Source organism: Polypterus senegalus, chromosome 6 (assembly GCF_016835505.1).
Source record: "Polypterus senegalus isolate Bchr_013 chromosome 6, ASM1683550v1, whole genome shotgun sequence".
Taxonomy (NCBI): domain Eukaryota; kingdom Metazoa; phylum Chordata; class Cladistia; order Polypteriformes; family Polypteridae; genus Polypterus; species Polypterus senegalus.
In genome coordinates, this window is record NC_053159.1 from 172,790,838 (window position 1) to 172,813,185 (window position 22,348).

At 39.7% G+C, this 22,348-nt stretch overlaps 1 protein-coding gene across 1 annotated transcript in view; it reads right to left on the reverse strand.

The window, feature by feature from the left end:
- Positions 1-22,348, reverse strand: part of LOC120531801 (bile salt export pump-like) — a 109,698-nt gene that overhangs the window by 47,284 nt on the left and 40,066 nt on the right. Inside the window, exons 14-18 of the mRNA XM_039757551.1 lie at positions 12,858-12,983; positions 10,049-10,252; positions 9,646-9,816; positions 6,192-6,393; positions 4,765-4,828 (exon numbers count right to left, since the gene is read on the reverse strand). Of these exons, the coding sequence (XP_039613485.1) occupies positions 4,765-4,828; positions 6,192-6,393; positions 9,646-9,816; positions 10,049-10,252; positions 12,858-12,983 (767 nt within the window). The remainder of the gene's footprint in view (positions 1-4,764; positions 4,829-6,191; positions 6,394-9,645; positions 9,817-10,048; positions 10,253-12,857; positions 12,984-22,348) is intronic.

The following is a 22,348-nucleotide window of genomic DNA, read 5'->3' on the forward strand; positions in this document are numbered from 1 at the left end:
ACAGCAAATGAGGTGTCACACCCCTGTGATGCCCTTAAGTGCGCCTCCTGGCAGCACAACAGTTGGTGCTTTCCTGTAATATCACTGTTCAAGTTCAAGAGTGCATCATCTGGCTGTTATGATATGCCAGCTCACAAAAGCTCAAGAGCAGGCTTCACTTCACAAGGTAGACCACAAGGCTTTAAAATCAGCCTAGCCCTAAACTCAAGAATCAGGCTTTTTTGGCCTTTACAGATACAACAAAAGAAAATAAAAGCTGTCACATATGCACGCCAGAGAGTCACCTTCCAGGTTTGCGTGAAGTAAGTAGTCTGACGACAAAAGAGTGTTCTGTAGCTAGCAGTCTTATGTCCTTCTTCCCTTCACAGCCTGGAGAAACTGCCCCTTGAGGGCACTGAAGCGAAGGAAGCCCCACCCCTTCCAGTCCACACTCTATAAAAGAAGAGCGTTCCTGAAAGGTGGAATCTCATTTCTATGATGACCCTACTTCTGTGCTGAGCTCAATTGATGTTCCAGAGTATTGTGATGTAAGATTTTGCATATAACTTGATAAATGTTTTGTATGTCTTTATTTATAATTTAGGCAAAGCAATTTAATTTAGTGTTACTTTGATGAGAGGCATTCGTGTTTGCCAACTCTTTACGACTAAGTCTCTTTGTAATTTTACGACAGGATTTGGGAGATGTGTCTTAAACCAGTTTGGCGAGTGTTTCTCTGCTAAAGTCTTTCAACCTCCCGCAAAGGAAGCCAAATGTTTAACATATGGTTTGGGGGTAGGTGTTAAGATGTTCTATTTCCCCCATTGGTGTGAGGTATGGCTGTTTGGAATTGGCTTGTCTCAGAGGCCTTTAAGTACCATGATCTCCTATTGGCTGTAGGGGTTGGACAGGAAACCCATAAATTTGCTTGCTTTATCTCACTCTCTCTCTCTTACTAACATCTGAAAGAAGCATCTCTTGCTAACCCGTGATGATGAAGACAACACAATGAAGGGCAAAGCTCAGCAGCCATATCGACCAGGCTTAAGGCCTGTTCTAGATAGATAGATAGATAGATAGATAGATAGATAGATAGATAGATAGATAGATAGATAGATAGATAGATAGATAGATACTTTATTAATCCCAAGGGGAAATTCACATAGTTCTGAAGAAAGCTGAGCACCAATGAGGCCTTAACTAGAGACATTTTAAGTAACTACAAGTCTGTGTGCCGCCTGAACTACATATCACCATTTAATCAGGTTGTATGGTTGCCAATATTCAAATGTACTTTGCATTTTGTTATTATTTATGAATATTATCAGTAATACATTATTTTACGTGTAACTTAACTCCTGCTTGTCTTTTTACTACATCTAATTCCTGAGGCTATAGATATAGAAGGGAAGGTGGGGATAAGTTATATACAACTAGCAGAATACCCACGCTTTGCAGCGGAGAAGTAGTGTGTTAAAGAAGTTATGAAAAAGAAAAGGAAAAATGTTAAAAATAACGTAACATGATTGTCAATGTAATTGTATTGTCACTGATATGAGTGTTGTTGTCATATCTATATATATATATATATATATAGATATATATACCTGTATATATCTATATATATATATATATAGCAGAATACCAGCTTGATGAGAAGTAGTGTGTTAAAGAAGGTACGAAAAAGAAAAGGAAAAATTTCAAAAATAACGTAACATGGTTGTTAATGTAATTGTTTTGTCATTGATATGAGTGTTGTTCTCATATCTATCTATATATCTCTATCTATCTATCTATCTATCTATCTATCTATCTATCTATCTATCTATCTATCTATCTATCTATATATATATATATATATATATATGTTGTTCTCATATCTATCTATATATATATATCTATCTATCTATCTATCTATCTATCTATATATATATATACCCGCGCTTGGCAGCGGAGAAGTAGTGTGTTAAAGAAGGAAAGAGAAAGAAAAGGAAACATTTTGAAAATAACGTAACATGATTGTCAATGTAATTGTTTTGTCACTGTTATGAGTGTCGCTGTGCGTGTCTTCATAATCCGAGCTGAGGACATAATCGTATACGTGCAAAAGAAAGTGTGAATCGCCTTAATATTATTTTGCCGTGGTGTAGAAAAGGGGTCCCGTTTTTGCACTTGTCTGGGCTATAGCGCAGGGGGAGGATGAAAAAAATTAAAAGTGTTCACTTTGACTTAAGGCAGAAGCGCAGTCAGCGTCTCAAAGGCCGGCACAGCTATGCACGTGTGCTGGCTGCTCGACTTTTGCTGGGCAGGAGACCCCAGTTATTGCAGACACGTTCATGATATCAAAAGTCTCAGCGCTCTTTGGAGGTCATTCATCCGCTTCGCAGCGGAGAAGTAGTGTGTTAAAGAAGTAATGAAAAAGAAAAGGAAACATTTTAATAATAACGTAACATGATTGACATTGTCATGAGTGTTGCTGTCATATATATGCCTGCCTAAATAAGTCACCCTCGCTTTGCTCTTACTTTTTTACCATTCATTTAATCACGGCTAGTGGCGGAAAAATTATAAAATGGAAGGAGGATGGCTTTACCAAAACAATTATTGATGGCGAATCGATTATTCATAAAGCTTGAATTGGTGATCTGTTTTTCTGTGTTAACCTCATATTTTTTCATACTTCTTCTCAAACCAAGGGGGTGCGAGGGTAAAATGAATCGGGATGCGCTGATCAATGTAATCGTGTACAGTACCAGGAAATCATGCATTGACAAAAGCTCCCTTTGCTTGTAATGCAAAGTGTGATTAAATGCATTATTTTTTAACATGTTATGGAGCACATGCATCGAAGCTTCTCAGCTGTGCTTGTGCTAAGAAAAGGAAAGATTTTAAAAATAACGTAACACGATTGTCAATGTGACCTTTTGTAAGTATTGCCTGGAGGATTCAGTGTGTAGAAACTCTAGAGACAGCGTGTGTATTAACTTGTGGATTTTTCTGTGAGTATTTGGTGGCAGTGTGACGAAGTTGCTTCGGAAGACGGCGTTAGCCGCGGAGCTCAGCTCAGACCGAAATTAGATGAATGGGCGGGGAGAGGATGGCGTGACTCCCCACCGCCTTAACTGTCAATCCCCCACAAACACAGTCTCTCGGAATTTGCATAAGCACACCCCTTCACCTACAATTTTAACTTATTTACAAAGTGATCAAAACTCGTTTATATCCTGCGTCCTCTCATTAAACTTGTATCCCGCATTACCTGTGGGCATGTGAAACGCCAGCGGTAGCCTGTCTATGAACTTAATTTAACGTTTAGGTTTACACCTTGCTTTCTTTCCGAGGTAGCAGCACTCATGAATATGGTAGTATATGTCACTCGCTCGCTTCTTATTGTTTCGCTGCCTTCTCAATTATATAATGCATGTTTTCTTAAGCGCTTTTTGGAGGTCTTCCTGGTTTTCTACGCACTGCGTTGACAATCAGTTCACGTGATTACGTGGGAGGCGTGATGATGTCACACGAAACTCTGCCCCCCCAAGTCATTCCAGCTCAACTCCATTACAGTTAATGGAGAAAAATACCTTCCAGTTATGACCATTAGGCGTAGAATTTCGAAATGAAACCTGCCCAACTTTTGTAAGTAAGCTGTAAGGAATGAGCCTGCCAAATTTCAGCTTTCTACCTACACGGGAAGTTGGAGAATTAGTGATGAGTCAGTGAGTGAGTGAGTGAGTGAGTGAGTGAGGGCTTTGCCTTTTATTAGTATAGATAATACCTTATAAACAGTGGGAAGGTGGGGATAAGTTATATACAATAATACCTTATAAACAGTGGTAACTCTGTGAAATTAGGCATTCTAAGGCTACATATTAGTAATACTATAGGGGAAAGTAGAGCAATATATTACTCTACCAAGATAAAACACAGAGACAGGATTATCTAACAGCAGAGGTTGTGCCAAAGTGCTGTACAAAGAAGCATTAAAGTAAACACAATACAAACAATCATGCAGAAACAGATTAATAAAACAACCAATTATAACATCCACTAAAATCCCATTAGACATAGTGAAAGGTAGAAGAAAACAAGTAGGTCTTAGGCCGACCTTTAAAAACCTCAATAGAGGGTGAAGACCTGATGTGAACAGGCAAGTCATTCCAAAGCCAAGGAGCAACAACTGAGAAAGCTTGGTCTCCCCTTGACTTCATGCCGTGATCTTGGCACTAGAAGGAGTAGTTGTCCAGATGACCTCAGTCCTCTTGGTGGCACATAGGGGTGAAGGAGGTCACAGATATATTTTGGAGCGGAGAGGACTACCATAGTGTTAAAAAGGGTGCATAGAGGTGCATAATTTTCATTAATTGTTTGCCTTTGTGTTCTAGTAAACAGGATTTTGCCCAGTTGGCACCCCAAGCATTCAACTTTGTTCTGCACCCTCATTTTGCCCCGCTACAAGGCAATGGGCTATGTTCATACTACTACATTTTCATTTAAAAACATGGACATTAGCCTCAGTTTTTGCCTTTTGTCCACACTATTCTTGCATTTTTATCCCTGAAAATAAATACTTTTGAAAATGCTCGTCAGACCTGTGTATTTCTGAAAATGCTGGCTTGGTAGGACATTTCTAAAGATCATTCATGGCAATGCCATTCATACTGTGTAATTTCAAGGAATGCAGTGCCATAATATGACATAAAAAGACATACCATATCATGCATGTTAACTCAAGAGAGGAAGACATCTGTGAAATAAAAAAGGCACCCTATTCCATGTAGGACATACCTTAGACTTTCACAGTAACTCCCATGTCTTGAAAAGTTTCTGTCCTCAAGTTCCTCATCAGCAACTGGAAACAAACAGAAAAGCTTTTTTTCCATAGTCAAAATTCTCACAAAGTGAACACTTAAATATTATTTAATCAAGAGAACAATTGCATTTACATAATCAATAAAATAGGAAATTAACAAGGTACAATATGTGTGTGGCTGTGTAACTTGGAAAAGAATCTCAACTATCCAATCAGAGTGAGATGTGCTACAAAGAGACACAAAGTAAAAGAATACTCTGTGCCAGAGACTGGTGGTAAGGCTCATGTCCCCAGATGGCACCAAGGAATTTCAATGAGGGCACATTGGAGCTCTGGTGTATATGGTGGGATCAAAAAGAATGTTAGAGCTTTTCTTCTTCTTAGTTTATCCCCAATGTCCAGCACCTCATTTACTGAATTGAACCTTGAGAATTTGCAGTCTATTTTTGCTCCTGTCAAGCCATCTCAGAACTAAGCGTCTTGCAGTGGCAGATTTAGGGATTGGGTGACACAGGCGGCCACACCCAAAAATTGGGAACTATAGCTTGTGTCGGTCAATCCATTGAGGGTGTGTCCTGTGGACACCAAGGGGTACATGCACTTTACAGTCCGCGTTATGTACCAGAAGAGCTCCAATTATGTAGTTGAAGGGGCACATGCTGAGGACACCAAGGGGGACTCTCCCTGGTGACCAAAGTAATACTGTTTGTGCTATGTCACCCAAGGGATGCCATTTATGAAAGCTAAGGGGTGCATGGTAAGTAAAGTCCGCTATGGACACCAAAGGATATCATCTGTCAAACCAGGCCTTCAAATTGCCTCCGACTGGCTATGGCGCCTTGATATTGTACTTGTGCAGTTTGTAGTTTGTAAGCTTTGCTTCATAAATACACCATATGTGATTGGTCTGATATTGCTTGTTTTGAATAGAATTGATATGAATGGCTTTTTTTTTAACAGATTGAAGGATGTACACTCCAAAATACTCTTTGTACAACAACTTGATGAACTGAGAAATGAGCCAAGTTCAAAATACGGGACAAATGAGGATTTTTAAAAAATAAGGTATATGTGAGGCTCATCACAAAATATATAATGAAAAAGTATTTCTTAGAAATGCATACTAAAAAAATGAGCTTAGAATCTGCATAATAACTCAAAAAAATGTGAGTTATGATAGCCAGTCTAAGAATGACCTGAGGAGCAGGAGGATTTGCTCTGGGTTTATCATTTTCTTTAATTACATTAATATTTTCCCTGTTTTTGGTAAATGCTGTTCCGTTTGTATTACTCAAGACTTGACACCAGAGGGATCTCTCATTTTATCACATACTCGGCCTGTGTGTTTAGAGATTCCATGTGCTCTTATAAAAGCATGCTCATCCCATAAAGATGTACATACCGGCCTTGGAGTTCTCATTCAGCGCTTTGTCTCCTTGGCTCTGGAGGGTCACTAGAGTGAAGTAGACCCCTTTCCGTTCAAGCAGCTCTTCATGTTTTCCTCTCTCCACTGCTCTTCCATGTTCAAATCCGATGATCACATCTGCATTCTTGATGGTGGAGAGGCGATGAGCTATAGAGATGGTGGTTCGGCCCATGCGGACCTTAAAGAGGAGGGCAACAAGAATGCAAAAATTAGGAACTGAAAAGAAATGCTTTTTAAAAAGGTGTGGAGATGTTCTGCATCCATTTAATTTGCTTTACCTTACATGGGGGACATCACATTTCTACAGGGACTTATATCACTGTAGTGAATACGATGGCCGATGTGTGGCATGAGGTAATAAGGCGGCACTTTGGCCATTGCTTCATTTGCATACAAGAGTATTTTTTTACATTATGAAATAACAGTACAAAAAAATGAAGTTAAATATGAATCAAAAGAGTTACATTCATGCAGCATATGTGTATTTCAAAGTTACAAGTCACTAACTGGTATTAGCATTCATATATCATTGATATGGGAGAAGTGAGGTGGGAGTCAAAAACGTGACCTGACTAAGGCAGGATTATTTAACTCACCGGCCACGGTGAATACACTACAGCCTTGCCAGACTAACTCCAGGCTCCACAATTTATTGTTTGCTTTGAAAATTCAAATTGGACTCTAAGAGGAGCACCCAACAGGAAGGGTAACAAGGAGCACAACGCGAGAGGGAAGTAAGGGCTTGAATGTCCGATGACAAAGGCAACAGTAATCACAAAGAAAGAGGGATGAAAGGGATATCAGCTGAACAGAGGTCCAAAATACACAGCACAATCAAAACAGACTGCTTTACCCTGTTAACTAAACTGGAGTTTTGCTGTGCTGGTAAAGTAAAAAAATAAAAAAATGGCCAAATATCATTCAAGATTAAGAAAGTTCTGGAATGTGCTCTACGATCAGTGGACAGAGAGTCTGTTGACTGTAACATCTGACTTACACATTTACAGTTTATAGATTTCTGCATTACTGTGTGTGGACCAAGATGGGTCTTCTTATGGACAGTGTGTCAGTGGCACAGGTTAGAGACACTTCTGTTTCTGTTCATTAATTTTTAGTCTGTGTAGGCATTAAGTGTCTATCCTCATATCCAAACAAATTAATTGAAAATTGAATTACATCAAATTGCGTCAATTTCAATTCCCAGTGAGCCTTACATCATAAGAGTCAGATAGATAGATAGATAGATAGATAGATAGATAGATAGATAGATAGATAGATAGATAGATAGAAACATATTAAAGGCACTATATAATAGATAGATAGATAGATAGATAGATAGATAGATAGATAGATAGATAGATAGATAGATAGATAGATAGATAGATAGAGTGCATCCGGAAAGTATTCACAGCGCATCACTTTTTCCACATTTTGTTATGTTACAGCCTTATTGGGATTAATAAAGTATCTATCTATCTATCTATCTATCTATCTATCTATCTATCTATCTATCTATCTATCTATCTATCTATCTATTCCAAAATGGATTAAATTCATTTTTTTTCCTCCGAATTCTACACACAACACCCCATAATGACAACGTGAAAAAATTTTACTTCAAATTTTTGCAAATTTATTAAAAATAAAAAAAATGAGAAAGCACATGTACATAAGTATTCACAGCCTTTGCCATGAAGCTCCAAATTGAGCTCAGGTGCATCCTGTTTCCCCTGATCATCCTTGAGATGTTTCTGCAGCTTAATTGGAGTCCACCTGTGGTAAATTCAGTTGATTGGACCTGATTTGGAAAGGCACACATCTGTCTATAGAAGGTCCCACAGTTGACAGTTCATGTCAGAGCACAAACCAAGCATGAAGTCAAAGGAATTGTCTGTAGACCTCCGAGACAGGATTGTCTTGAGGCACAAATCTGGGGAAGGTTACAGAAAAATTTCTGCTGCTTTGAAGGTCCCAATGAGCACAGTGACCTCCATCATCCATAAGTGGAAGAAGTTCGAAACAACCAGGACTCTTCCTAGAGCTCGCCGGCTATCTAAACTGAGCGATTGGGAGAGAAGGGTCTTAGGAAGGTGACCAAGAACCCGATGGTCACTCTGTCAGAGCTCCAGAGGTCCTCTGTGGAGAGAGGAGAACCTTCCAGAAGGACAACCATCTCTGCAGCAATCCACCAATCAGGCCTGTATGGTAGAGTGGCCAGACAGACACCACTCCTTAGTAAAGGCACATGGCAGCCCTCCTGGAGTTTGCCAAAAGGCACCTGAAGGACTCTCAGACCATGAGAAACAAAATTCTCTAGTCTGATGAGACAAAGATTGAACTCTTTGGTGTGAATGCCAGGCGTCACGTTTGGAGGAAACCAGGCACTGCTCATCACCTGGATGAAAACCTGCTCCAGGGCGCTCTTGACCTCAGACTGGGGCGACGGTTCATCTTTCAGCAGGACAACGACCCTAAGCACACAGCCAAGATATCAAAGAAGTGGCTTCAGGACAACTCTGTGAATGTCCTTGAGTGGCCCAGCCAGAGCCCAGAATTGAATCCGATTGAACATCTCTGGAGAGATCTTAAAATGACTGTGCACCGACGCTTCCCATCCAAACTGATGGAGCTTGAGAGGTGCTGCAAAGAGGAATGGGCGAAACTGGCCAAGGATAGGTGTGCCAAGCTTGTGGCATCGTATTCAAAAAGACTTGAGGCTGTAATTGCTGCCAAAGGTGCATCGACAAAGTATTGAGCAAAGGCTGTGAATACTTATGTACATGTGATTTCTCAGTGTTTTTATTTTTTAATAAATTTGCAAAAACCTCAAGTAAACTTTTTTCACATTGACATTATGGGGTGTTGTGTGTAGAATTCTAAGGAAAAAAATGAATTTAATCCATTTTGGAATAAGGCTGTGACATAACAAAATGTGGAAAAAGTGATGCGCTGTGAATACTTTCTGGATGCACTGTAGATAGATATTAAAAGCACTATATAATAGATAGATAGATATGAAAGGCACTATTTGATAGATAGATAGATAGATAGATAGATAGATAGATAGATAGATAGATAGATAGATAGATAGATAGATAGATAGATAGATAGGAGCCTGTCCTTTTAATTAGGCTGTTGATTTGGTGGAGCTCTTTTGAACTGATGTTACCAGACTAGCACACCACAGTGTAGAAAATCTCACTGGCCATCACTGAGCTGCAGACTTTATGAAAGATGTCATTGCCCACATTAAAAGGACCACAGTCTACTACAAAAAAGAGGCTGCTTTGCACTTTTTTATATAGTTCCCCTGTGTTATGACTCCAGACCAGTATGCCTGCTCTCCAGCTCCAAAATAACACCATTGATGTCCTCCAAGTGCTTAAACAGAACACAAGCAGTAGGTGCCTTTGTAGCCCTCGGTACAAACCTTATCAAGGGCTTCCTGAACGACAGCTTCACTCTCATTGTCCAGGGCCGAAGTGGCCATGTCGAGCAGCAAGATCCTGGGGTTTCTGATGAGAGCTCGAGCAATGGCTATTCTCTGTTTCTGCCCACCACTCATTTGACCTCCACCTTTACCAACCATTGTGTCAAACTTCTGGTGAGATAAAATAAAACACTTTTTTAGATGCTGAGAAGCTGATCGAAAGTGGACTTTTTCTTTTTATACAGTAACAGGGTTAAACAATGTCAAGGTCCAATTAATTTTTTCTCTTATATGGCACTTTTGGCATTTAAATGAGAGTCATCCATGTTTTGTAGGGATGGTAATATTTCTACTAAATACAGTTGAACCCTATCAGTAAATTATGAGAAGGCAGACTGCCTACCTGTGGCAAGTCCATGATAAAGTTGTACGCGTTGGCCTGCTTGGCTGCTTGCATGATCTCTTCCATGGTTGCGTCCTCTCTGCCATATCGGATATTTTCTGCAATTGTTGTTGCAAACAAAACGGGCTCCTGCTCCACAATGCCAATCAGCGATCGAAGCCACTGAATGTTCAACCCTCGGATATCATGACCATCAAGAGTCACCTGTGGATGAACAAGAGCTTGAAACTTCACAAAGCAATTCCTGCTCTGTCTACAACCCATTGAGATTTTCAAAAGATTATGTCAACAAAAGGCTAGGACTGAACTCATTGGAAAACCTGTGTAGTGTGGCACGTGTTCTCCTCAGCTTTCTTCATATTGTGTCATGGTGAACGGCCTTCTAGGGCAATTTTTATGTGAACATGCGATATACCTTACTAGTGGCACTGGCACTATATGATAGATAGATAGATAGATAGATAGATAGATAGATAGATAGATAGATAGATAGATAGATAGATAGATAGATAGATAGATAGATAGATAGATAGATGAAAAGGCAGTATATGATAGATAGATAGTGTGGCAAGTGGCTGGGGGTGGGGCCCAGCCAGGACACTCAGAAGGACCAGAGGAGGGATTACATCTCCCTCAGACCACGAGGGGGCAACCTCCCTGGTGTCTTTGGGGACCACAGGAACAGAGCTTAGAAGCTCAACCCTATAGGGGCCCGTGGTCACTGCCAGGGTGTGCCCCAATGCCTATGGAGCCCTGGTCCTCAGCACTTCTGCCACACCCGGAAGTGCTGGGGGAAGAAGACCAGGGACACCTGGAGTACTTCCGTGTGCGCAGCTGGTACTTCTGCCATACTTGGGAGTGCCGGCGGAAGCTAATCAGGAAGCACCTGGAGCACGTCCAGGTGTGTATAAAAGGGGCCGCCTCCCTCCATTCGATGGCTGGAGTCGGGTGGAAGAAGGACAGAGCTCGGGAGGAGAGTGGAGGCAGACCTGAGAGTCAAAGGCATCAAGGAAAGAGGCCTTGACTTTGGGGGAGTTTTGGGGTTGTGTGCTTCAATTTTGTAAATATTATTGTAAGTAAATGTGTGTGGGTTGGAACTAACGATGTCTACCTGTCTGTGTCCGGGCTGAGCTTCACAATAGATAGATAGATAGATAGATAGATGGCCCTAACACTCTTCCACTGAGGCTGTGCGATTGTGAGAGGCTCAGAGACTGAATCAGGTGCTGCTCTGATTGAGCGAGTAATTGTGCGAGTCGTTTTATGTGAATTGTGTTATATTTGAACTTGTGTTCCCTTTCTATTGTTTTTAATGCTCCATGTACTGTAAATCCTTAACTCACAATGCATAGAATGAGATTCCCCAAATATCAATAGTAGACATTCAGAGTCCTGCTTCTTTAATGGCACTTTATGGTTCTTTATTGGGTTGTGTGCCTCTTCCCTTGGAGCCCTTGGTTGCAGCACTTCCGACACACTCGGAAGGGCTGCCGGAAGAAGGTCCTTGAGCACTTCCAGGTGCCCTATAAAAGGGGCCGCCTCGCTCCAGGCCGCCAGGAGGAGTGGAGGTGCACAGAGTAAAAAAGAAGAAGAAAATGGTTTTGAAGTGAACTGTGTTTGCTGTGCTTGTAATGTACTGTAATATACAGGGGGAAAACAGGGGAAGGTGTTTCCCATGGGAAAAGAAAAAGAGAGAAATAAAAGCATGTGTGTTACACTTGTGTCCTGCATCTGTCTGTGTCAGATTTGCGTGGCAGGAGCGCCCTCTGCAGGCCACATGCTATTGTATGCACCAAAGAGTCCTTTTAAAAGCACAACCCGTTTGTCCTTCACAAGAATGTTACAATCTCTTCATAATTATTTACTATATGGAGTCTGTTATGGATCTCAATAAATTAAATGTTCTTTCTGAAACTTTCATATGGATGGGCCTTTTGGGAACCAAAAATGGTTCCCCTATGGCATCGCTCTGAAGAACCATCCTGATGCCTTTATTTTTAAGAGTGTATACTTAAATCAGTCCTGTGCTGGATTAAATTCAGACCTCATGCAAACCACTCCAGGGTTTGCTTGTTACCACCCCAAAACCATCATTTCCACAGGGTTTTTGTATGGTTGTTTTGGTCCGTATCAGAGTGCGTTTTGTGTGTTCATGTCTACCTAAATGAAGCAGAGTTTTAGGGAATTTGCACCAGAGCTTGAAAACACTGGTCGAAATGAACTGGGTGTGAAAACGTCTTTAGAATGCGCTCAGTATTCACAAGTGCTGGTTCTTGTCTTCCATCACAAATATCTGTCCTTTCTCCTTTAATATTATACTAGCTGGCCCATTTTTTTTATTTTTTACATTTTTTTTATTAATGCTGTTTGTGAAGTCCTTTTGTTTATTACTAAAGGTTCTATTCAAAATACAGGACATTTCCTTATTCTGCAACTTGAGTCAATCAATTTTATTTTAGATAGTGTCTTCATAGTGAGTACTTTTTCTATGAAATTAACATTACAAAAAACTAAAGAAATTATGGGTACCTTATAACAAATATAAAGAGTGCAGAAAAATCATCAGGCCAACAACAAATGGAGAACAAAATAAACATAAAGTATGAAAAAGAAGCAAAGACTGTAGCCTGAATGCCAGGATACAAAGAATTTGACAGACACACATAAGGGCTGCGGTCCAAAGGTGGGAGGGGAATGGATGAACTTCTCAATGTTCAGTGAACCCTCACTTAGATAAGGCACGAGAGACTTAGCTCTATAAAGGCCTACATAGGTCAAGGATTGGGAAAATAAAATGAGGGAGTCCTACCATGCCCTCTTTGGGGTCGTAGAATCTCTGGATGAGTTGTATCGCCGTGCTTTTTCCAGATCCGCTTGGACCTACAAAGGCAGTCGTCTCTCCTGCTTGGATGATCATATTCAGCTGATCTAAAATCTTAGAAGAGAGAAGGTTACCTCCTATTACCCAGTGAAAAGGACACTGTAAATATTACTAACTGTATACAACTGATACTTCATGCATGGTGCCAGTACCTGGATGAACAATACAGTCGATTTCTGTTAATCGGACCACATCGGGACGCGATCATTTTGGTCCTAATAACCGGCTGGTCTGATTACACGAACATGCCCTATACATGTGCAACCAAGACGGGACGTGCTATAAGTAACATATTAAAATGTCATTATGACTTTTATTGTCCTGTACACGCGTATGGCGAACGTACAAACAAGAACTACGTACATGTACATGTACGGTTGCTTACAATTTTGTTTATTTAAAAAGAAATCTACAAATTCTTCGAAACGATCTACACGACACTCAGCATGCAAAGCACAATAAAAAAGGTTACATTACCAAATTCCAGTCAACGTTTGAAGAACTTGTCTACTTTTGTCTTATTTACGCTCGACTTCATGTCGCCAGCTACTGGACAGTTCGTTTTAGGAAAGAAAGGGCAGGCACGTTCACCCCCACTGGTTTGCACTTGGTACAAATTTTCCAACTTCCTGACCCTTGATAAATACATAAATTCTCCTGGGGAGCCCAGGGATCCTCCCAATGTTGCTGACCCACTTTACATCCGCTTTCCAGGGGCGACTTGTGGCTTCTTTTTCTTATTCTCTGTCACGTTCTTTGGTCCGACTAAATGGAATTTTGGTCCAAATAAGCGAACAATATTAGGCTTATGTAATATGATCTGTTTCAGTTCTTTAGGATTCAGTCCAAATAAGTGGGTGGTCTGATTAATTGGTGAACCAATTAACTGGAATCGATTATATTTAACATAACAGTGTGACAGGACACCTAACTGAACAATGTCTTACAATTAAATACAGACAGAGAGAACCAAAAAAAAAATTACATATTTTGTTGCCAAATTACAATAGTAAGATAAATAATGGAAGCATGCAACCACAATTCTAAAAACAACAGAAATCGAATAAATCTTCCCTGGCTAAGAGGACATTAAACTCACCTGTGTGATGGCTTCTCAAGTCAAGTAAAGTCCAGTTAGTGGCTTTACTCCACTAAGCTATTTTGCAAGGGTCCAAAAACACACAGCAGCCCTCTCACTCCTCAAAATCCCCCTTCAGTGATCCTTCGCCCCAATTGTCTTCTTGCCTTTAGATTGTTCTGAGGCAAAAAAGCAGCCATTCTAAAGTTAAATAAATATATCCAGCATGTACAGGGGCAAGGTGAGAAGTTGTCTTTTAGATATCTGAAAAATTGGGTGGCTCTGGTTGTAAATGACTGTCCTACAAATACTGTAGGCACCGGCCAACTATTTACAATCAAGTCCTCATGTAAAAGTTGAGATTTCTTCCAATTGGAGGGTTTATGGACTTGGGGGGATTTTAACCACTTGGATGTGGGATTTCAGCATATTGTTTATGGAGGATGATATGATCATCATAGACTGCTATAGATAGATAGATAGATAGATAGATAGATAGATAGATAGATAGATAGATAGATAGATAGATAGATAGGAAAGGCACTATATGATAGATAGATAGATAGATAGATAGATAGATAGATAGATAGATAGATAGATAGATAGGAAAGGCACTATATGATAGATAGATAGATAGATAGATAGATAGATAGATAGATAGATAGATAGATAGAGATTTTTCGCAGACACGGCCTTAACTTCCACTGTTATGCAGACGATATACAGTTATACCTTAGTACACACTCCCCTACCGATTCACTCCCCAGCACACTCACTGACTGCATCACTGATCTTAAGCTATGGATGGAAAAGAACTTATTCTCAAACTTAATGCCAATAAAACTGAAGTGTTACTGGTAGGTCCAAAATCCCAACTTTCTAAGGCATCCAACTTCTCTGTTTCTGTTGATGGTGCACTTGTCAAACCTGCTCCTGTTGTCAGAAATCCTGGTGTTTTGTTTGACTCTTCACTTAACTTTGAGCTACACATTAGGTCTCTTTCTAAAATTTCCTTCTATCATCTCCATAACATTGCCCGCCTCAGTCCATTTCTGTCATTTAATGATGCTCAAACTCTGGTTCGTTGTCTCATAATGTCCCGTATTGATTACTGTAATCCCCTCTTCATTGTCCTCCCTGCAAAATCTATACAGAGGCTACAGTACATTCAGAACTCCATAGCCACACAAAGCGTTTTGCTCACATCTCCCCTCTTCTCTCCCAGCATTACTGGTTACTTGATACATTACTTGTTACACCTTTAAAGCCCTACATAACTCTTTGCCCCCCTCTACCTCACTCGGCTCCTAGCTCCATACACTCCTTGTCGCTCTCTCAGGTCCTCGAGCAGTCATCTCTTTACTGTGCCCCGCACCACACTCTCGATCCTGGCAGGCAGGTCTTTCGGTGTTATGGCCCTTCACTGCTGGAACTTTCTTCCTCAGTCTCTCCGAGTTTACTCCTCTTTCTGCACTTTTAAATATCAACTAAAAACTTTCCTCTTCTATGAATTTTTGTCATTTATGTCATTTTGTTTTACTCTGTATGTAAAGTGACCTTCGGTTTGTGAAAGGCGCTCTATAATGTAACTTACTATTATTATTATTATTATTATTATTATTATTATTATTATTATTATTATTATTTGATAGATAGATAGATAGATAGATAGATAGATAGATAGATAGATAGATAGATAATTAAAAAGAAAGAAAAACTTCACACTTGCTTGTCACAGTCCCAGTGAGTCTACAGATGTATTGCTGGTCACATGATGAAGCCCCTGTAGCTTTTCTTGACCCATTTCTGTGGAATGATTTGTTGTCTGAAAGTCCTCTGTGTTGCTGTGTCAGAGAGAGGATGAGCAGCTTTGTTCATAAAGGCGCTCAGTTTGGTTTTAATTCTCTCCTTCTCTAATACCTCCAGGGGTTCCACATTGTGTCCCATAACTGAGCTTGTCATTTAATCCAGCTTGTTAAGTACGTGGGCACTTTTAGAAGTGATTTTACCAGCCCAGAAAACCAGAAATCTTAGAAAATCGCTCTGGCTATCACGGAGTTGTAGAAGATGTGAAAGATGTCACTTCTTACATTAATGAAACTCCGTTTCCTAAGGAAAAAGAGCCTGCACTGCCCGTTCTATTATTTCTCAGTGTTCTGAGACCAATCCAACCTGTTACTGATGTGAACCCCTAATTACTTGCAGGACTGAACCACCTCTATATTACCTCCATTGTGACCAGACATAAAGGCTCTTCTGTGTGCAGCAATAGGCAATAACCAGTTATTAAATTCTTCTTGCCTCTAGATGAGAGTCCCCTGATGTAATCTTAATGAATAACTCCCCATCTTCCTTTGACAACCTGATCCTTCTGTAGTTGTCCGCATCACAGATTAATGGGGCATTTGGGAATTGACTGACTCTTGTTTTACATTTTGAAATATTGACTTATTTTCAACTTTTTTAAACAAAGTTAGTAATCGATCACAAAATGAATTACTCCTGGGGAGCAAAATGTCTTGTTTTTCCCATTTTAGTGAATTTTCTGTTTTGCAATTGCGAAATTCACTCCAGATGAATTTTTAGGGTAGTTTTGAGAAACTGTACATGAAATGAAACTGATGTTTTGCTCATTACTAGTTACAGGATAAGCCTGTTTTATTATGTTAAACAAAGTAGAGTTTTTTAAGTAACAGGCTCCCTTCAACGTTATGCTGAAACTCAGCTCCATTACATGTGGTCTGCTTCTCACTCACTCACTCACTCACTCACTCACTCACTCACTCACTCACTCACTCACTCACTCACTCACTCACTCTCATGCACACAAACTCAGGTTAAATCTATTAAAATGATCTAAGCTGTTGAACACTTTTGGATCACAATACAATAATTTAAACACAAATATACTTAAGGGTACACTACCATTGAAAAGTTTGGGGTCACCTAGAAATGTTCTTGTTTTTGATAGAAATTGATACCTTTTATTATTAAGATACCATTAAATTGATTTAAAAGATATAGCCAAGGCATTACGAGTGTGTATAATGGCTGTTCCCACTTGAAATGACTGATTTTCAATTTATTAATCACAAGTGGGTGCAAAGCCTCATTTTCAGCAGCCATTACTTCAGTGTCCTAATGCTTGGTTCCCTTAGCTTATCCTTCATTAGTCATGGTTACATGCTAATTGGTTATTAGAGAAACTTTTGTAATTGTAATAATAATAATAATAATAATCCGTCCATCCATTATCCAACCCGATGGGGAATAATAATAATAATAATTCTTTACATTTATATGGAGCTTTTCTTAATACTCAAAGAGCTTTTCATGGTGAGTGGGGAGCACCCACTTGGATGATGCGGCGGCAGCCATTTTTTCCACCTGTACACTCACCACACATTAACTTTTAGCTGATGAAGGGTTGAGAGAGAGACAGAGAATGATTAGGAGGCCAGGCTGTGGTGGGCAAATTAGCCTGGGCATTGAGATACACCCTACTTTTTACAAAGGATGTCCAGGGATCTTTGATGACCAAAGAAAGTCAGGACCACTCATCTGAAGGACATCACCATTTTTACAGCACAGCATCCCCATCACTGCACTTGGAAACTGGGATCCATCTTCAGACCTCAGGGTCAGTGCCCCCTGTTGGCCTCACCAACACCTCTTCCAGTAGTAAGCCAAGCTTTTCCTGGCTGGTCTCCCATCCAAGTACTGGCTGATCCAGCTACAGGTGGACAACCTCTTCTGAAGAGCATGTGGTATGGTTGCTGCAGTGGCATCACTGAAACATGTTACTCTCTTCACTTGAATTTTATGGTCCTAGTATTCCTACAGCTCACTTCTGTGTTCAAAAATGTTCAAAGCAAATCAGCTTTCTCAAGAGACATGTCAGTCTATTGTGTATTTTAGAGGAAACAAATCAATCACACTAAAATGACAAAGTCAAAGTTCATGAAATTATGCATGCATATTACAATTGATAGAACTTAATATCTAAGCTTTAAGGCCTTTCAAAAGTTTCACCAAGAAATGGGATTGTAATGGGATGGGGTGGCACAAAACCAAATCCATGTTATAACAGTAAAATGGTTCAACCGATTGTGATGAATTTTGCACATTATTCAGATTTGGCCCTACTTACAGTAATGGCCACTTTCTATGTCCATAATTCAGTTGAAGTGAAAGGGATGGGTGGTGGCATTGAGAGTAGTATGATGGGGAACTACATAAAAATTGGACATCACTGAAAACTGTCGACTTTCACAAAATGTAGTATTTATATTATTGTTCAGTAGTACTAGGTTGTTGTACCGTGTTAGCCATTATGAATGTGGAGAAAAGCCAAGCAAAATGACACCTTTTGTTGGCTAACTAAAAAGATTACAATATGCAAGCTTTCGAGGCAACTCAGGCCCCTTCTTCAGGCAATCTTGATTGATTGCCTGAAGAAGGGGCCTGAGTTGCCTCGAAAGCTTGCATATTGTAATCTTTTTAGTTAGCCAATAAAAGGTGTCATTTTGCTTGGCTTTTCTCTATTACTGTTCAGGCAATTTAACATATCAGCTTCGTGCACTTTCAGAAATATCACTGCAGAGTCATAATGGGAGTGCCAACACCTCAAAAACCACACATTAATCCAAACCAGGTGAACGGATGCTCGTCCAAATGTTACAGTTATCGCTACATAACATACAGAGTGGATGGAGTTTCAAAAGTTTCTTCATGGATGGGGGTTCAATGGGCAAGATGACACAAAAACCTGTACTTTTACCAGTATACTTGATGTATCAATGATTCATTTTTCAACAAGTCTACTTTATTAACGTGGGTAAAACCAATTCTTGAAACCACATTAACCAGGAAATACAAAAAAGTAGTATTCATGGTTTTAACCCAAGATGTTACAGCAGTTATGGAATTCAATCATACCAAGAAAAGAATAAATTCTCTATTTGTGACAGCAGAGAAATTATTAGAGGGGTAGTGTAAATGACAGATGGGCGAGCTAGCAATGGAAGAGTCACCATTTAAAAAACAGAAATATTTGCTTCTTTACCTTAAGAATCCCATTTTCACAAATTCATTATACCCAAGCAAGGGCAGGTTCTATATACATATCTCTTGATCTTCTTTACAATTGCAGATGATACCAAGATAGGTGGATTGTCAGAGAATCTGGAATCCGTTATATCATTACATAAGGACTTGGACAGCATACAGGCTTGGGCAGATTTGTGACAGATGAAATTTATTGTCAGTAAATGTAAAGAATTACACATAGGAAGGAAAAATGTTAAGTTTGAATACACAATGGGATGTCTGAAAATTGAGAATACCTTATGAGAAGGATTTAGGAGTCATAGTGGACTCAAGACTATCAACTGCCAGACAGTATTCAGAAGCTTCGTTACTCGGGTGGGGTGTTGCACACCCCAGTTGCCAAAGTTATGTGTATTTCTCATAGATGGCACAACGTGGGACTTTGATGCCATGAGTAGCTGCAAGATGACTAACGTATTTTACTTTAACATGGCCTTTTTATAACTTCAATTTAACTTAATTTAACTTAATCCTGATACTCTGTATGTTCAATAATTACTCATGGTGGCTCTAAAATCCGTACTGACCCCTACTCTCTTTTCTGTTTCTTTTTCCGGTTTCTTTGTGGTGGTGGCCTGCGCCACCTCCACCTACTCAAAGCTTCATGATGCTCCAACAATGATGGATGGATTAAAAGGCAGAAGTCTACGTGACCATCATCATCATCAAGTCCTTCCGTGAGAACCCTAAATCCAAAGAGGACTGTTTCATTTATGTTAGGTAGAATGCCTGGAACGTCTGGAGTTTTTTTTTTTTTCTGTCCCCCCTGGCCATTGAACCTTACTCTTATTCTATGTTAATTAATGTTAATTTATTTTGTTTTTCTTATTGTGTCTTTTATTTTTCTATTCTTTATTATGTAAAGCACTTTGAGCTACAGTTTGTATGAAAATGTGCTATATAAATAAATGTTGTTGTTGTTGTATTGCACATGCAAGAGCACGCATCAGTCGGAGGTGGACCCTTGAGCTGATAACGTTGTATTACATCGTTCTGGGTGTTCAGCACCCCACCAGAGTAATACCGCAGAGTATCGTTGGTATTTCATACCCTACACAAGCATTGGCGAATTACATTTTTACAGTAAGCTTTTGTTGCTGTGTTCTGTTTATAGCTTATTTGCTTATGACAATATTCCACCATTTACAGATGAGTTACGAGGAAGCCCAGGATAGGCTTGTCAGACTTTTGGACCTTGTTCAAGAACAACTTTGCCGAAGACAGGCTAGAAGTTCTCATCTCAGCAAAGAGATGCAACTAAAGCTCAAAAGAACAATCGGAAGAAGTTCTCATCTCAGCAAAGAGATGCAACTGAAGCTCAAAAGAACAATCAGAGAAAGTTCTGCTGCAAACCCACCACCAGCAAAGAAACCAAAACAGGCAAGGTGTGAGGAATGTCCAAGGAGTAAAGACAGAAAACCAAGATTTCAGTGCCATTCCTGCAGTAAATCCATATGCATGGAACATTTGGTTCCAACCTGCAATCAGTGCACCACAAGTTCCCAACAAACACAAGAAGAGTGGAACTTTCCATGAAGTTGTGAACTGTGACCACTTTTGAAATGGACAGAATGAATGTATACAGTATAGAGACATGAAACTTTTTTTTTATTCCCATCTGTAATTATTGAAAAGGTAATTTTAGACAGTGATTTTGTAAACATGAAAAGCCAGAGAATGCTACATGTCCTTGTAAAGATTAATTCAATTGCATTTAAAATATTTCTTACTATCATTTCTCCATAAATAACAGTGGGGTGCAATACACCCCAGCCAAGCACTTATGAGAGTTCACGAAACCCGAGTGACGAATGGTTACGAAGGCTAACAGAATGTCAGGTTATATAGCGCCTTGATGTGTGGAGTGCAAGTCCAAGAAGGCTCTGCTCAAGCTTTATAACACACTGGTGAGGCCTCATCTGGAGTCCTGTGTGCAGTTTTGGTCTCCAGGCTACAAAAAGGACAAAGCAGCACAAGAAAAGAGCGACTAGGCCGACTCCAGGGCTACAGGGGATGAAATTTAATGTCAGTTAATGTAAAGTATTAAACGTAGGAAGTCAAAATGTGAGGTTTGAATACACGATGGGAGGTCTGATGAATTATGAGGAAAGATTAAAAGAGCTGAACCTTCTCTGTTTAAGCAAAAGGAGATGAAGAGGAGACCTGGGGCCTCATGTATAACGCCGTGCGTAGAACTCGCACTATAACATGGCGTAAGCACAAAAGCCGAAATGTGTTTACGCACAGAAAAATCCAGATGCAGGAATCTGTGCGTACTCCAACTTCCACGTCCTTCCGTTACATAAATCCCGATCAGCGTGAAAACTAACGCTCGTGCACGTGCATTTTGTAACGCCCCAAATCCTCCCAGAATTACGCCTATTTGAATATGCAAATCAATATAAATCGCCCTTAAGCGCAGCCTTCTGTGAAAAGACAATGGGAAAAGCACGGGGAAAATATAAGAATTTCAGCGAATACCAAGTGGAGGCAAAGGAAAAACATACTATTTGTTCAAATAAACCGTGGTATAATCAACAAAATGAAGTTGATCGAGTGACATAGCGTGTTGGAGAAACTTGAAAGCTCACATTCACAAAATCGCACAGTGCCGGAAATAAAAAAGAAGTCACATATCAAAGGTGCCGTGAAAAGAAGAGTTGTAGCCCACTGTCTGAGTGTCATATGAAAGTTTATTAGGGTACAGAGAAAAAAAGGCACACGGTGGGGAAAAAACACGAAATGTCAACTTCAATCTCGAATTTTCCACTTTAATCACGTAGTTTATTTTGTCATTTAGTAGAACATTATAAACTTCATCTTAAAATCGTTTAATTAACCAGTTTCTCAAAATTACATCGTAATTAAAGTAGCACGTTAAATGCTTTGTTTTGTATTTGATCTTCTACTCGTATGTGATCTATGTGTGTGAATCACTACTTGCTTCTTAAACTGGCTATCTTCCTCCAACTGGACACAGAGTCCATTACATTTGTGATATTACAGCTCTCTGAATAACTAAAATACTGAGATGTATACGTGATGTCATTTTCATGATGATAGGAGTTAAAGCACATTATTAAACATGTGTTTCATGAGCCTCGTGCTCATGACAAGCATTTATCTTTTGTCGAAATTTGTCGCTGCGTTTTTAGCTGTGTTGTTATTTTCTCTTTCTGTTTTATATTCAATATATATTGCGTGCGCCCAAGAGTCCTTGCTTTTCTTTCCC